Source organism: Danio aesculapii, chromosome 8 (genome assembly GCF_903798145.1).
Source record: "Danio aesculapii chromosome 8, fDanAes4.1, whole genome shotgun sequence".
Lineage (NCBI taxonomy): Eukaryota > Metazoa > Chordata > Actinopteri > Cypriniformes > Danionidae > Danio > Danio aesculapii.
In genome coordinates this window covers 22662363-22679862 of record NC_079442.1, presented here as the reverse complement: position 1 = coordinate 22679862, position 17500 = coordinate 22662363, and the positions used below count along the sequence as shown (strand labels likewise).

The following is a 17500-nucleotide window of genomic DNA, read 5'->3' as shown; positions in this document are numbered from 1 at the left end:
TGAAGTGGTCAAAAATTGTTTCAATGTTTCCTGTTGCTATTTTGGGTATTATCAGGTAAAAATCCAGTGCCAAAAGTGTGTGAGATATGGGAAAAATGCTTATGATAATGTAATAAATGTTGAATTATCTTTACATGCTGGGTCCAAACTGGCCAAAACATGAAGTAATTAATAACTTTTTAAATGGTAATAATTGTTAAACTTTTAATGTTATTTTACCCAACTAAAAATTACATACATACATTTTTATGTATGTAATTTTATATCCCTTCTGGATCAAAATGGACTTGAGAGGACATGGGTTTTGAGAGTTAAAATAATGTGCTGAAAACAACCATTTAAAACAAATGTAAATACATAAAAATTTGAATAGAGTATATGAGCATGCAATATCTCAAAAACATGCTTCCCTTGATAATCTATATAGGGCTGCGCAATATATCGTTTCAGCAGTGATATTGCAATGTGATCATTCGCAATACATCGCAGTATATGCACAGTTGAGTTTGTATTATAATTGATCATGTGTTTTTGATGCTTGTGATTGTATAATGATTTTAAAAGCATTCAGGTATAATAAATTTTACCATTTGTGACCTTAACTCTGTATTAATTTTATTGAATTATTTTTATTTTCATAATTTAGTTGCTGTACTTGAATACTGTTAGACTCGGGAAACGATAAAACACTTTATTTCAGTTGTATCTTTTTCTTGATTGTATTTATAGATTGTTATGCATAAAAATAAAAATAAAAATACAGATATGCACTGCAAATAGCACAGACCACAACAAAAATCTGTCGGGGGACCCCAAAAAGTTTATAGATTGTTTATTAGATTTTATGGAGATACAAATAGTAAACATTGATTCATCAATCTCCGACTAAACATGTGCTTGAAAATACTCAACACATGCAACCAGAAATGCACTGCGAATAGCACAGATGACAACGAAAATGTGTTGGGGGACATTTTATTGAGATGTACTCCCACTGCAGAATCATCCCAATTGATCTAATGTCATCAATTCTTTCCAAATAGAGATATTAAGTCATCTGGTGAAATTGTATTCATATCGCAATATATATCGGAAATTTTTTTTTGATTTTATAGATCTATAGCAAATCTAAAGCTAAACATTATACTCCACATAGAATTAAAAATAGCTTTAGGAAACTAACGTCTTCTTGCTCATCTATATTTATTTTAACAGACCAAAAATGCTGAAACCCTTGAAAAAGACATTTTATATACTGCAGCAGTTTTAATGGCAAGAGCCTGGAGAAAAGTAAAGGGAAAAAATGCTTGTAGGGTGTTACTGTTCCACTTAGACCACGTTTCTGCAATCCAAACATTCAACTTGAGAAGATGATTAAAACTATGTTTTTCCATTAGGTTTAAGATGCTGAAAACAGACCCGCACGAGTGCCTTAATATTGAAGTGTTAAGGATGATCACCCCCTCAAGGGCTGAGCATATCGGCAGATCGTGCTCTCGTTCTTACTGATTTAACTCAATAAGTGTATAGTGTATTAGGTGTAATTGTTGGTAATGTGTTTGCAGTTTTATTGTCTAAATCCATTACATTTAGTGCAAAGTAAAATAGTCTCATTTGACTTAAAACCGTGGCAATCAAATGGTAAAGTGTCCCCAAGTGGTACACATCATAATATTTACAATCCCAAATATATTAAAAACATATATTGACTGTGTTGCATCTGTATTCCATCTCATATAGTGCTACCACTGAATTAGCTAGTGGCAAAAATGCAAAACAGCTTTGTTTCTAATGTATCTTTGTTGTGCAACTAAATGGAAAATAATTATAACAGGGAAATAAATGGGATAAATGGAGATATTCTGTTTAGAGCTACAAAAGAAGAAGAAGAAAAAAGAAAGTTGAAAAAGCAAAGAAACCTAAGTTTCCACTTAGTCTGTCTCAAGACATTATAAACCAGAAACTTAAGACAGGTATGATTTATAGCTATAGGTATAGCTTGGACTTTCAGTTCCACCGAGCTTTTCTTCCTGGAAAAGAAAAGAAATTTCAACTCCAAATCTCCATACTCTACAGAATCATCCAGCTGGGCTTCTTTCTCTGAGATGCATCTTCCCTGTTATCCACTGTGTCCAAATATAGCCTCTTTGCCTCATATACAGCCAAAACAAAAAAAAGAAAAAAGAAAGGAAAAAACGAGCTCTCTACAAGCTTGCTTGAGGAATGGGTTGTGTATTTAAGGAGATGGGCATCATTTGAGATTAACTGCCGCTGCTAACACTTTCTGCTGTCATGGTTTCTTGGAGTCAGTCTGTAGTTTTAAGGATATTTTTGCATTACTCAAAATGATGTAACTGACCTACAGTATTCAGTGAACCTACAATCATAAATGATTCACGTCTTATCTGATTCTGCTGTTTTACTGTTGCAGAAAAAAGATTAAATGAAGACTGAATTCGCCACGGATGTTGAGGCGTGCCCACAATAACTATAAATGTTTACTAAGTTTTTTGTTTTAAGTTTATGTTTAGACTGTAGTCTATGGTTAAACAGTGCACATTTACACTCACCGGCCACTTTATTAGGTACACCTTACTAGTACCAGGCTGGAACCCCTTTAACATTAGAACTGCCTTCATCCTTCGTGGCATAGATTCAACAAGGTATTGGAAATAATTCTCAGAGATTTTGGTCCATGTTGACATGATAGCATCACGCAGTTGCTGCAGATGTGTCGGCTGTACATCCATGATGCGAATTTCCAGTTCCACCACATCCCATAGGTGCTCTATTGGACTGAGGTCTGGTGACTGTGGATGCGATTTAAGTACAGTGAACTCATTGTCATTTTCAAGAAACCAGTCTGAGATGATTCGCGCTTTATGACATGGCATGTTATCCTGCTGGAAGTAGCCATCAGAAGATGGGTACACTGTGGTAATAAAGGAATGGACATGGTCAGCAACAATACTCAGGCAGGCTGTGGCGTTGACACAATGCTCAATTGGTACTAATGGGCCCAAAGTATGCCAAGAAAATATTAACCACACCATTACACCACCACCACCAGCCTGAACTGTTGATACAATGCTGGATGGATCCATGCTTTCATGCTGTTGATACCAAATTCTGACCCTACCATACGATTTTTGCAGCAGAAATCAAGACTCATCAGATCAGGCAACGTTTTTCCAATATTCTATTGTCCAATTTTGGTGAGCCTGTGCGAACTGTAGCCTCATTTTCCTGTTCTTAACTGACAGAAGTGGCACTTGGTGTGGTCTTCTGCTTCTGTAGCCCATCCACCTCAAGATACGACATGTTGTGTATTCAGAGATGCTTCTCTGCATACTTCGGTTGTAACCGAGTGGTTATTTGGGTTACTATTCCCTTTCAAACCAGTCTGGCCATTCTCCTATTACAGTACTTCTAGCATCAAGAAGACATTTGCGGCCACAGAACTGCTGCTCACTGGATATTTTCTCTTTTTCAGACCATTCTCTATAAACCCTAGAGATGGTTGTGCGTGAAAATCCCAGTACATCAGCAGTTTCTGAAATACTCAGACCAGCCCATCTTCCCCATTCTGTTGTTCAGTTTGAACTGCAGCAGACCATCTTGACAATGTCTACATGCCAAATTGCATTGAGTTGCTTCCATGTGATTGGCTGATTAGAAATTTGCGTTAACGAGCAGTTGGACAGGTGTACCTAATAAAGTGGCCGGTGAGTGTATGTCAGAATGATTGAGTCAACTCAAGGAAGGTGGTCTTTAATGTTTACTGATTGCAAAAATCAATTTTAACATGACGCTTCTGCATTAATTCTCAACAGTAACACCCATAAGGAAACCACTGAAATTTTTAGTATGTAAAATTTCACCATTTTGAGTTAAAAATATTAGATGAACCATTCATGTATTCCTTGTCATAGGACAAGACATATTTAGCTTTTTTATGTTTCAACACATTACACGCACATTTTTAAGAGTTCTGTTTTTAGATAGCTGAGGTAATGAAAATGTCTAGTGCCACCAGAATGTGTGAAGTTCAAAATACCCCATGCATTATTAATTACACCATGCTGTAAATTCTATTTTTGGGTGGAAGCAGAGACACTGTTTTCATGTGTCTCTCTTTAAATGCAAATGAGCTTTTGTCCTCTGCCTTCCTTTTCAGAAGAGGGCATTGCCTTATCAGCTTGTGGGTCAGTTACTCTGACATTAACAAACAATGCAATGATTTTAAATGGACCAACATTTGTCAAATGCAGGTGAATTCTTTTCTCATTGTTCAGAGTGCAATTGTTTATGTTCGGGGATTAGGTTTATATCAGTAATAAAAGTAATGTATTAATGGCTTGCTCTTGTTTATATTAAACATACGTGATTATGACCTTGTTAAATGTTTATCTTTGCAAAAAAAATATTAAATTACATTTTCATTTCTAAGTTTCAGTTCCTTCAAATGTTTCAAAAGTAACCCAGAAATAAAAAATAATTATCTAGAATTATTATTTTATATTATTGCCAATGTAAATTAATTTTAGAAAACATCCAAAAGGAGACACGGCAAACTCATAGGTGGAAGTGAAAAATACACCCCCCAAATATGGCATGGCCATTAGCAGTGGGTCATGACAGGAACTCAATTAATACCCAATTAATTAATTAATTAATGCCTTTTATACCCAATAAATTTTTTTAAAACTGAAAAACTCCGACCATTCAAACTTAAACATGTGCTAGTGGTAAATATCCTTTAGAGTAATTGACAGTGATTTACTTTCCGCACTTGAAAACTGCAGTTCGGAGCTAAGCATGGGACACAGTGATGAAATCACATGATATTTGGCAGCTCCATCAAGGGTTGCATTCCGAATGTGCTGTCATATCTTAGAAAGTAAATTTTGTCAGGGCTCTGAGAAAACTGCTTTGTTACTTTCGTCCCATGCTACATTCATTCCTGCTCTTCACTGACATCCTAATTTGAGCATTTAGTGATTAATTACCAGTCAAAAATAGAATTAAACAAAAAACGAAATAAAATGAACCAAAACAAACATCCTACACGGTCATCTGTGGCATATATCTGACTATGTCATGTAGTAGGCCATATGACACACTCTCAAAGCCTTCGTTTATTTGTTTACAGTTCGAGAGGTGTAAAAATTACATGCGTGGATTCAAAAACCAGATGTATTTAGATCAATCCAGTTTAATCTGGAATCCATCCCAGACCGCCTCCTGAATTGGTTAGAGTAATATCCAATCAGAAAAAAAATGCAGGAAGTGAGCAGGTGTAAACAGCATCAATGTCTGTGAATATAAACAGGTGTGGATTAAATTACATGTCATTATCAACACACAACTAACAAAGTGAGACCTCGCCGCCCTGGGTGGGAGTTATATAATTTCAGAATATTAAGATATGTGCATTTCTAGAAGAAAATGCATGAATTCAATCAAGGCATTTTAGTGAGTTCAGAACCAGTTCTTAGAGAATAAATCCCTATGTAGACTGAATGTTGTACTTTGTAACTATACAGATATTTTTAATTCCCAAAGAACATCATCAAACGTTCAAAATGAAAAAATAAAGCATAATATGAACCCTTAAAAATAAAAATAAAAAGTTATCTTAAATTTTCAGGTCGTGGTTATTATAGCCTTGGTTAAAGAGTTGGTAATATTTTATGACCAGTTGAGTCAGTAATCTCCTTCAAACATACATTCATACTTTAAACTTCCTAAAAGAGGTTGTTTTGAAGATTGAGTGTTGGTTAAGTGAGAGAAAGCTTGTCTTGGCAGACTGTGATGGAAGTGTCAGACAGGTGGTGATTGACTGTGTGAGATCAGTCAGGTCTCAGTCGTAGGTACTGGCTCTGCCTCTAGCTGTAAAAGTGCCTGCTGATCAGCCACCTTGCATAAGGAAGAAGGGGATTATTTACAGTACATTCACCTTGCCAAAGATGGATGTGTCATGTTTTGTTTAGTTTTAATCAAAAAAGAAAATGACAATACCTTCCAAACTCTCTCTCACATTCTCTGTTTTCTGCCCTTGTTATATTTTCTATTTGTGTGGACTATTCTTTATACGGTTTCATGCTTCGGAATTATTGCTACATGCTGCCATTTGCTGAATGATGAAGCATCATTTTATTGAGAGTGATTCAGACTGTAAACTAATCCCGGGGGTCATATGTGGTGATGCGTATTATTTAATTATGTGATGCGTGAAAATAATTTGCATAAACACCAAGCTTATCAGCATCAGCCTTCATGTTACTTCTCCTTTTCTGAAATGCAGTGTTAAGAGCAAAGGAGACGGGCAGGGAGAGATTGTGGGCAGATTTTAGCTCAGCAAGAGGACACTTATACCCTTAGTCAGCTAGAAACACAACCAGTGGACACGGCAGCCCAAAGGAACCTGATTCGTTAGCATTTGCCATGAATGACAGTGTTTTATAAATAGCTTTTAAATGGTGCGATTCGGCTCTCTTTAGCAATTGGTAAATGAACAGGTCCAGGCATTCAAGATTTTGAAACACTGTTTGGGTTGTCGGACAACCACATGAGGCTCTTGACCTCTGGCTGCAGAGGCACTGGACAAAATGCTTCTAAAACTAGACAAAGTGCTTAGTGCACGTTAAAGTGCAATTTTTGTTTGTGGCCGAAAATTGTTCCCAGCAGACATGTGAAACAGTAGTCGTGGAAGTCAACCACTCCCAGCTGCATCCATCATAGGACCGCAGCAGATGCGATCTGAGCTCCGCTGGAGTTTTATTACCCTTTATATCCAACTGCTAATATCTTCCTGAAATCTTGTTTATGAGAGGACACCACAGTCTACAGATATACTGAGTCAGTCCATATCCTGTGGATTAATAATAAACATATTTCAGTTTTTGTTGGTATTTATTTTGGGATACCATTTACAGATCATCTGATATGGAAGGTTCACCATCAAAATCTATGCTCACCGGTCACTTTATTAGGTACACCTTACTAGTATAGGTTGGACCCCCTTTTGCCTTCAGAACTGCCTTAATCCTTTGTGGCATAGATTGAAGGTACTGGAAATATTCCTTAGAGATTTTGGTCCATGTTGACATGATAGCATCACGCAGTTGCTGCAGGTTTGTCGGTTGCACATCCATGATGCAAATCTCCCGGTCCACCACATCCCAAAGGTGCTCTATTGGATTGAGATCTGGTGACTGTGGAGGCCATTTAAGTACAGTGAACTCATTGTCATATTAAAGAAACCAGTCTGAGATGATTTACACTTTATGACATGGTGCGTTATCCTGCTAAAAGTAGCCAACAGAAGATGGGTACACAGTGGTCATAAAGTGATGGACATGGTCAGCAACAATACTCAGGTAGGCTGTGGAGTTGACACGATGCTTAATTGGCACCACCAACACCACCAGCCTGAATTGTTGATACAAGGCAGGATGGATCCATTCTTGTTGTTGACGCCAAATTCTGACCCTACCATCCGAATGTCACAGCAGGAATCAAGACACATCTGACCAGGCAACGTTTTTCTAATCTTCTATTGTTCAATTTTTGTGAGCCTGTGCGAATTGTAGCACAGGTGTACCAAATAAAGTGACGTGAGTGTATGTTTACGTGATATATGTAGCGATATGAATACAATTTCACCAGATGGCTTGAATAGCTCTATTTGGAAAGAATTTATTAGTTTAGACTGATTAGGATGATTTAGTAGGGAAATGAATCTTGCATAAAATATAACGAACACAACAAATTACAATAGAACAAAGATAAAAGTGAAATGCACAGTGCTTTATGGTTTTGTTGAGTCAGTTTTCAGGTACAGAAACTGAATAATCAAACGTAAAATAACATTGTATAGTCTCCGCTTTATAAATAATTAAAAATATATAATAATTTCATTATGGTTAAACCTTCACAATGTTCTGAACTTTGATGCCTGGTTAACTATAATCCCAACTCAACATTGCAGATCCTGAGATGTGACTATAGAGAATAGCAGTTAGTCTTTAAATTGCAATACATTCTAGGTATTTAATACATGGGAGCCTGATTCTCATTGATCTCAATTTGATTTATTGTATCATATACTCTATACACTCATCAACAATAAACTATAAGTGCTCACACTACAAATAAAAAAAATCATTTGCGGAAATGTTTTCTTCTGGGAGCTCATTGATACTCTGTCACGGATAATTTGATACATTTATTTGATGCCCTCCTGCATTTGTGCTCGGCTTCTCTAGTTCCACTTTAGAGACATTATATTATGGAATGCATATTTTCAGCTTCTCGGACATACAAAGTGTTTATAAAGCAGGGTTGTCACAATACTGGAATTCAGTACAAATTGATATTGATATTTTAAAAATGTCAATTTCCTGTGAAAATTTGAGCACTGTTGAGCACGTTCTTAAACACCACTGATTTGCCATTATGTTCACATGCTCAACAGAAATGACTGTGATTGGCCGTGAAGGTCATCAGTTCGCTGAACTCACCAACCTTTACTGAGTGTAATCACAGATACAGGGACAATAGAGTGCTTTAAAGCCACGATTCATCGGCGGATCGCTCGTATGTCAGATTGTAGACAGACCAGCTGATCGATGTGACTTTGAAATGCTCCAGTGACCCTGTCTCTGTGTTTACACTCAGTAAACAGATGTGCATATTGCCATATTATGCTGAAACAATATATTGTGCAGACCTACTACAATATGTAGTTATGTGTGCTCTCTTCTCTTGAAAAATGTTAAACCTGGGTTATTCTAAACATTCAGGTTACAGAATCCTGGGTTGTTTTAATTTACATTTGACACTTTTCAGTTCTTATAATTTGTCACAGCAAGTGACATACACTCACTGTTGGTGACCATGTCCATTCCTTTATGACCACCGTGTACTAGAGGTGTGAACCTACACTGGTCTCACGGTTTGGTTCGGTTATCATGCCATCGATTCAGTTCAATTCGATATCTCGGTGCATCACGGTGCATTGATGATGCTTTCCATACAAAGTTTTATATTTTCTTCACAGCACAGCAATTCTTGTATTAAAATGTATAAATATATTTATATACTATTTCTAATACAATTTTGTCATTTAATACAAACAGTCAGATATATAAACTGTACCTTTAAACAACACGAGCATTTATAGCAAATAAACAAATATAAATTACCCGTTCGCTTTCTGAGCCTTGTCTACCAAGTTCTTACACCCCTTTGATTGATCACATGCTCAACAGAAAGGGCCGTGATCGGCTCTTACGTGCTGGCGCTCTTCACAGATGAGTGATACTGATAAACGGCAGCGGTGATCACAGCTGATCCATGATAGACACGGTGGAGAAAACTCTGCAGGCACGCGCTCGTGTCTGAATCCATAAGTATCGCTGTAACAGCCGAGAGGAGAGGAAAAGTCACGCCAGCAGATCAAATGGGCCACAGTGAGAGAGAGAAATGGAGTTTACTTTCATTCTCTCATTCCCAGTGAAATAGGGGCTTCTGCTGTAAGTGTCAGTGAAAGACTGTCCAGCAAACACACACGCCGTGAAATTGGGCTCAGTTTCTGCGTTTTAAGTAGTTGGAGCGCAGTAAATACTCGCGCCCACCTCCCTCACCATAGTAAGCTATGGCGACATAGCGCATATGAGATAAATGATGTCAGTACATTATAACCGGTTATGATTATTACTGAAACGATACCGAATTGTTCGCGAATGCATAGTGGTGCACAGAAGAAACAATTCATTTTGACACCCCTACAGTGTATCCATCTTCTGACGGCTACTTCCAGCAGGATAATGCACAATGTCATAAAGCCTGAATCATCTCAGACAGGTCTATTGTAAATGACAATGAGTTCACTATACTCAAATGGCCTCCACAGTCACCAGACATTAATCCAATAGAGCAAATTTGGGATATGGTCGAACAGGAGATTTGCATCATGGATGTGCAACCAACAAATCTGCAGCAACTGCTTGATGCTGTCATGTCAACATGGACCAAAATCTCTGAGGAATATTTGCAGTATAATGTTGAATCTATGCCACGAAGGATTAAGGAGCAATGGGGTCCAACCCGGTACTAGTAAGGTGTACCTAATAAAGTGGCCGGTGATAGTGATATGTTTGTGTTGTGCAGTAAATTATAATGTTAAAACTGAATATGTGTGTTTGACAAAGCATGTGATTGGCATCTATTCTTAACACTGTAACTCCACAATCCAAAGGAGTGTATGAAGGATTAGCATTGTTACAGCAAAATTGCATTTTCAATGTATTAATACGCAGAAATGTTGAAATTCTAGTTGTGTTCTTAATGAATGCATGCAGAGAAAAGAGTGAAGGTGTGAGATGTGTGTTCAGACTGTTTGTCGGTCCTCTCTCAGCAGGATGAACAGATGGTTTTTCAGGGTTGGCTGGAAAGAGGTAGCCAGTATGTTATTAGCACTGTAGCTCCTACTGTCATTTAAAAAATCCATGAAAATCCAAACAATCTAAATAACCTCAAGATTAGCTTCTAACCCCTTGTGAACATCTCACAGCTGTTGTACTGTATCACGGAAAATATGCAACCAAACAATAACATTTATTGTATGAAACATTTTTTATACAGGCACATCTACTGCTATTTGTCAGACAGGACGGGATGTAGAAAATGACATCAAAATTCGGTCTGAACTGCAAATATTTAATAGGACAAAGGAAGGTGTCTAGAGGGACAGTGAAAATCAGAGCGAGCATAAATATAGACCATCTGCAAAGATGGTTACATGGTTCTTCTGTGCTTCTTAGAATCCGAATTCTGGGATCAAAGCTAATCTTCTGAATTCTAAATGAGCAATGTGGAATGTATCTACCGCCTATGGTAAAACTACCATCTGACATTTACTAGTTTATTCGCTTTCCCTTTTTAGCCTTATTTCCACTCTATTCATTTTATTTCCCCATAGATCAGAGTGGCACTATTATTAATGAGTAGCAGGAGTAGGGGTGTTGCAGCAGGATGCGGTAAAGCAGCGTGTGTAATTTGTGTAAGAAAGCATCTGGATTGATAGAAACAAATTATTATTTGAAAGACAAAATAGTTTTACATTTTAAATGCTTTTATTCCTTTATTCATATTACATTTCATATTTGCATTTATAAAGCAATGCTTATGAGTAAAAGCATTCCATGATAATGAGAGTATCTTAAAAGATGGCATCATATCATGATTATATTTGAAAACCTTAAAAACAAAAGTGTAAATTAAAGATTTATAGAGAGGTGTTCTGTCCTTCACTGAGAAAGGAGTTTTCTTGTACACTAATTTATTCTTCTGAGATGCTGCAAGGCCTCTATCTTTATAATTAATTCAGATTTTCCATTCAGCGTTGTTGCATTGGTTTAACATTCTGCAATTTCTCTGCACAGACTGATGTTTATGCATGACATGACATTTAATAGGGGGATAACATTTACACTGATTCTGTACATAATAATGTGTTAGTCTTATATCTTTCACTGTATGTCAGCTTTGGTCATAATAAGCAAAAGTACTTGCAACTATGTATTAAAAAAATGACATACATGTAAATTTCTGCTGTGTTACTGGGCATATGCAGGGTCATTGTTAGCCTGGAAGAAAGGTGATGATGATTTCTAGGGGCCCATGACAATTTCAAATAATCTGGGGGCTTATAAAATTTGCAGATTTGTGACCAGTATCATACTTGGTATTAATATTTGTGCATAATAGAAGAGTTTGGGTCCAGTGAATGCTTTGTGGAAGCTCTGTACATATTTAATCTGAATTTAAAACAGATCCTTTATCCATAGATTTCACATACTGTATACAAATGGTTGATTTAAGAAAGAGGTTTAACTAATAACGTTGTTTTTGATTCTTTCTAGGAGACACCAACTGAGGGGGAATATTACGGGGGTCCATTTAAAATGACACGTACGGACCCCCCTGACATATTAACATCAACTTTGTATCAAGACATAAATATTTGCCCTAACTCTGGGCTCTCAAAGTATTCTGGATCTTTTAAGCAATGTGATTCACAAATGGTTGGCCCACTGGATCAAAACTTCGAAACAATTAACAAAAGACATTGCCGAAGCTTTGACTTCATCGAGTCACTGGATGACCCAAAGGACATTTCATCGTCCATGGAGTATCCTTACAGGTCTGAAGAGCAACCAGTAAATAAGGATGCACTCTGGAATGGCATTGGACAGCAGGGACACCTACGTTTTTCCTCACCAGATCTGTTCAACTCGAGGCTCTCCCATCAAATCAGTACAGACAAAAGCAATGAGGCAGCAAGGGCTAGTGTTCATGGCAAGCCTCGCTCAAAAAGTACACCTAGGGTTCGAGCCACCCTAACTCCAGTACCCATCACAGTCTCTCCTCCTGCAACCACAAGGCGTCGATCTCCAGTGGACCCTCAAAAAAGAATAGACGGTTTGCCAAACCGAGAAGCCTCTCACCCAAGCAGGGCTTTAGTTAATGAGGTTCATCCGATCAAGTTACAACCACACACACCCCTCTATGTTTCTGATTGTTTTGAGGAAAACAGACAGGAGAAACAAGCTAACACTCCCCACGTCAGGTGTCGTGTTGATATTAAGCCGGATGCCTCAGTTCTCCAGCACACAGCGCGGAAGATACCTACTCAAAGAAGTAATGTTCCCTGGCAGCTTTCCTCAACATCATCAATCAGGAATGTCTCATTTCCAAGTCAGACATCCACCTCACGAACACCTACCCCTAGTGAGTGTTACAACATGGACTACAGGCAAGCATATCAGTATCCCAGCAGCTTGTCAAGTAGTTACATTCATTCTGGTGAGATCCCTTTTGGAAGGACTTCTCCTAGAGACCCAAGGGAGTACAGAACATTGTCTAATCCTAACATCCCAACCAAGTTCTTTTACACAGATGATCCCTGCAGGTATCCCGTTCAGCCACCTAGTAGGACTTATTATCAGGATGACCAGTACAGTGTTATCAGCAGTAACAGCCAAAATCCCTCTGTCAGTAGTCAGTATGTACTTGACCCAAGAACTCGCTGGGTTCATACTTTGCCTGTTCGTTCGTACTATGCAGATTCCCATCGGGAACCCTTGGATCCATTTTATGGTAGACCATATTCAGTGAGTGAGCCAGGGCCATACTTCATATCTCCCCCTCAGAGTGAAACATACATTCAGGATGACCCAAGAACATATGGATTTCCCTCTGATCCCTCAAAGATGTTCTATACACGGCCTTGCCATTACCCAGCAGAAGTACACTTTCCTACGAGAGGATATCATACAGAGGGACGACGACGACCACGTATGTCTCAGGTCTTTTCAGATGACTGGCACCGGTCAAGCATTGCTACATATTCCAGCCAGTATGCATCCTCACAGGCCACTCCTCAGAGGGCACCTTCAATAAGCCCTTGGTATCCCAATGATTTTACCGAGACAAGTCGCTTAGGGACAGATGTCCGGAATTTCTCTAAATCCTGGGACAACATTCTCACTCCTCATATGGACAGAGAAAATGGTGTTTCACGAGGCAGGAGTTACGAGAACCTTTTCCATCATGGAAGGCCAGGAGTTCCTTCCAATGACAGTCAACAGCCAGTTATTGTGAATCTGTCTAGTTCCCCGAGACGTTATGCTGCATTGTCCCTCTCTGAAAATTGTCTTGAAAAGTGTGCTGGTGACAGACAAAATAGTGCAAGAGGGCAATGGTTTGTAACCCCAGAGATTACTATTACTGACAATGACATCCGTGCAGCAAACAGCAACAAGAGAAATGGGGGAACAAGCAGCTGGAGTACAGGTCCAAATACAGGCCAATGCCAAACAGATAACTTACATAACTTAAAGAGACCAGCAAACCCACTAGATTCCACAGAGAGGAAGAACAATAATTACTCCCTGCAGCAAAGCCTCGAACAGCTTGATGAGCTGCTAGCCGACCTAGTCATTGATTACAAACCTCAAAATAGCAGGAGACCAAGCAAGGATCTTATAGACCAACTCAAACTATTGATTCAAGATGATGAGACCAAAGAAGGCAAAAGGGAAATGGACCAAGATGATTCGGGTCTTTTAAACACACAAACAGACTCATCAAAGACTAGCCCGGATACATTCAAAGATCAAGATAGTGGTTGTGAGGGTTTTCCTCGTTGTGTTGAAGAAATTTCTTTGAACCATATTGCAGAAGAGGATGACACTATGGTGTGCTCCAACAAAAAATGCTTACGCAAAGACACTACATTCAATGCCTCCTTGTACTTCAAGTCCTGCCACAGCTGTTATACTTACTACTGTTCCAGAAACTGTAGACGAGAAGACTGGGACACACATAAAGAGAACTGTCTTTATGGCCGTATCAGTAGTGTTTGCAGGCACATACTAAAACACTGTCGAGAAGACTCGGATATTCATAAAGCATTTTCACGCATTGCCAGGGTAGGGTATCTGTCCCGAGGGAGAGGCGTGCTCTTCCTGGGTTTTCCAAACCCTGGGTGTGCAGATAACTTTCTTCAAGTTGGTCTTGACAGCCTTACCATCTCTCCAACATATCTGTCCCTTCGAGAGTTAGACAGTTTCAAAGACAACCTAGGGCCATACTGCAAAGAATTGCAGAATGCAGGCAAGGAGTATGACCCTACTGAATGTTTCCTACTGAATGTATCCATTGCTGTTGGAGACCTAGTGCCTAAACTTCCTTCACCTAAATTACAAATGCCAACAGTTCGCAAGTATGCCAAGGTCTCATTGGCCTCCTCAAGCCCAGATAAGAAAATCTTTAAGAAAGAATGTGAAATGGAGACTTTGATTCTCACTCCTCCTCCAGGAACATCTGACATAGACAAGGATGGCCAAGAGGGCATGAAAGCAAGAGAGATTTGCTTCATTAATATCCAAAGGGAGCTTCGAACAAGAGGTGTATTTCTTCGTCATGAGTTCCCACAAATATACAACCAGCTTTGCGAGTTTGTTGAGAGCAACAAAAGGTTCACCCCCACCACCATTTATCCCATTGACAAGAGAACCGGGAAACAGTTCATGTGTATGATCATGGCAGCATCTGAACCAAGGATGCTAGATTGGGTTGGTGCACCACACCTTCTAGATGACATTATATAATCCTATGCATCCAGTATTATCAAGCTTTTGCTGTGTAAAGTACAACCTAAATGACTAATGTTTTTAGATATGTATTTTATTAGTGAGAGTTTTCTCTGTCTGGCACTAAAATCTTGAATTAATAAGAATTGCTTATGGGATAAAAAGCTATGTAAAGTACTTATTAGAATATTTGAGCACTTTTGCTTACTCTTAAAATCTGCCCAGTCAGAAGCTTTTTTTGCATTTTCTGTGTTGATATTTTTGGGCAAGAAGTTCTGCAAAATGGATTAATGGAGTTAAGAGTAGAAACACTCCTAAAGCCTAGTTTATACTTCTGCGTTGAGTGATCAGCGTGACCCACGACACCTGTCTTGCACGTTGCCGTGCATTTATACTTCTGCGTGCTGTTTGTGTTGCTCTGCAATAACACTTCCGAAGCGAAGGTTTTAATGTTCCTCTGTGTCGAGTTTCTTCGCAGGTGTTTTTTTTTTTCTGAACGCTACCTTAATGTACAAGTAGCTCAAACTCACTCGTTTTGAGGCGGGAACCAGCGGATGTGCAACAACTTTAATCATAAGGTAAACACAAAACAAAAGTTTCCATCTGGAGCTCCTTCATGGGACTCCAGACTTGTAAACACTTGCTCTAATAGGTTCGCGTGTCTCTCAGTCCCTCCCACACTCAACAGCGCTACCAAGCCGACCAATCAGAGAGCTTGCGAGAGGTTCGCGTAAACGTCGGCATCAGCCACATCGACAGCTATGGGTGGTATGACGAGTATGGGTGGTGCTGAGAGCCACGAGTGCGGTGGATCGATTGTTTCAAGTGCCATGAAGAAGATCCATATGGAAGCTTTTGTTTTGTGTTTACCTTATGATTAAAGTTGTTGGATGTCTGCCAGTTTCCACCTCTGAATGAGCAAGTTTTAGCTACTTGTACATAAAGGTAGCGTTCAGAAAAAACAAAACACCTGCGAAGAAACTCGACACAGAGGAACATAACATAACTTACTACCAGCTAGCATTTCTGAAGTGTTATTGCAGAGCAACACAAACACCACGCAGAAGTATAAATGCACGGCTACGCACAAGGCAGGCACCGTAGGTCACACCGATCACTCAACGCAGAAGTATAAACCAGCTTTTATAAACAATGCTCAAATTAGCTTAAATATTTATTAAACAGAATGCTGGGAGAAGTGTAGAACTTTGTGAATGACAGGTGTTACAAATCTGTGGAAACTGTTGAACTTTCTGTGGATTGTATGTGGCCCTGCTTATGACTATATTTCTTGTGCTAATATGTTGCAGTGAGGATCTAACAACTAGGAACCATTGGAGAACCTCTGGAGAAAGTCTCATTTTCTCTTGCAATACAATAGTGTCTAAAAGTCATTGTCTTTAGCCCCTTGAGAGGATAAAATGCACTTGCATGGAGAATGCATGCTGGCAAGAAAAATGCAAATTCACTTAACAATTTGCAATGGTTTTTCATTTCATCAAAGTAAATAATACTCAGTAATTATGATCAGTATGGCAGACAAGCGAATATGTCAGGTACATTTTTATAGTCAAATAAACTGCTTGGAAAGTTTCTCTGTATTGTACATGGCAACTGCTTTCTGTATTGTGTTCATGAGGCACTATATCTATTCATATGGTTAAATCAGCTGGAATTGTTAACAACTAATTTTACATGACAGGAAAGCCTTTGTATTTGAGTTATGCATATGCAAATTAAGATACTAATTTATTCATTTGACATGATCATTTTCGTTAATATTTCATGGTTCTGTAAAGTTTTGATCTTGTGTGTTTCTATTGAAACATCGATTAAGCTATATATGTTAAAACTGATGAACATGTATATAAAATATGCTATTGATATTTTAATCTTTATAATGTCTGACAAAACTTAGAGGCCTATATTTGAAATGTAATATTTAAATATAAAATATAAAATTAGTAAAAAAAAAAAGATCTAAGCAACGTGTATAACACTGCTGTAAGCAAGATTGTGTTAGGTATAGCACTTTACTAAACTGGTGAGGGAAAACATATTAATAAACAAATCGTTTAGATAATGTTATCAACAGCATGCACACTCTTTACCGTAACTACAAGTTTCTTTTTGTCATTTTTATGCCATTATTTATTACTTTATTTATTTATCCTGTTCATCACTTGTGTTCTGTTAAAAAGTGCTGCTTTATTTCTGTACTATGGTCAATAAATTACACACAAAAGTCCTCAATGGCTCATGCATTTAATAATAAAAGCAACAGGTCAGCCTTAATGCTCAAGGATTGTGTTATTTTCATATAAGGGATCATTCTA

General features: G+C 38.2%; 1 protein-coding gene and 1 pseudogene across 2 annotated transcripts in view; both read left to right on the top strand.

The window, feature by feature from the left end:
* Positions 1-17476, top strand: part of unm_hu7912 (un-named hu7912) — an 18868-nt gene extending 1392 nt beyond the window's left edge. Inside the window, exons 2-3 of one of the 2 annotated variants that reach the window (XM_056463416.1) lie at positions 11931-15146; positions 16475-17476. In XM_056463416.1, the coding sequence (XP_056319391.1) occupies positions 11931-15146; positions 16475-16477 (3219 nt within the window). In that variant the 3' untranslated portion in view covers positions 16478-17476. Of the gene's footprint in view, positions 1-11930; positions 15665-16474 lie in introns of those variants that run through there. The other variant, XM_056463415.1, reaches the window with a different exon arrangement.
* Positions 1-17500, top strand: part of LOC130233397 (selenoprotein Pa-like) — a 234583-nt pseudogene that overhangs the window by 33400 nt on the left and 183683 nt on the right.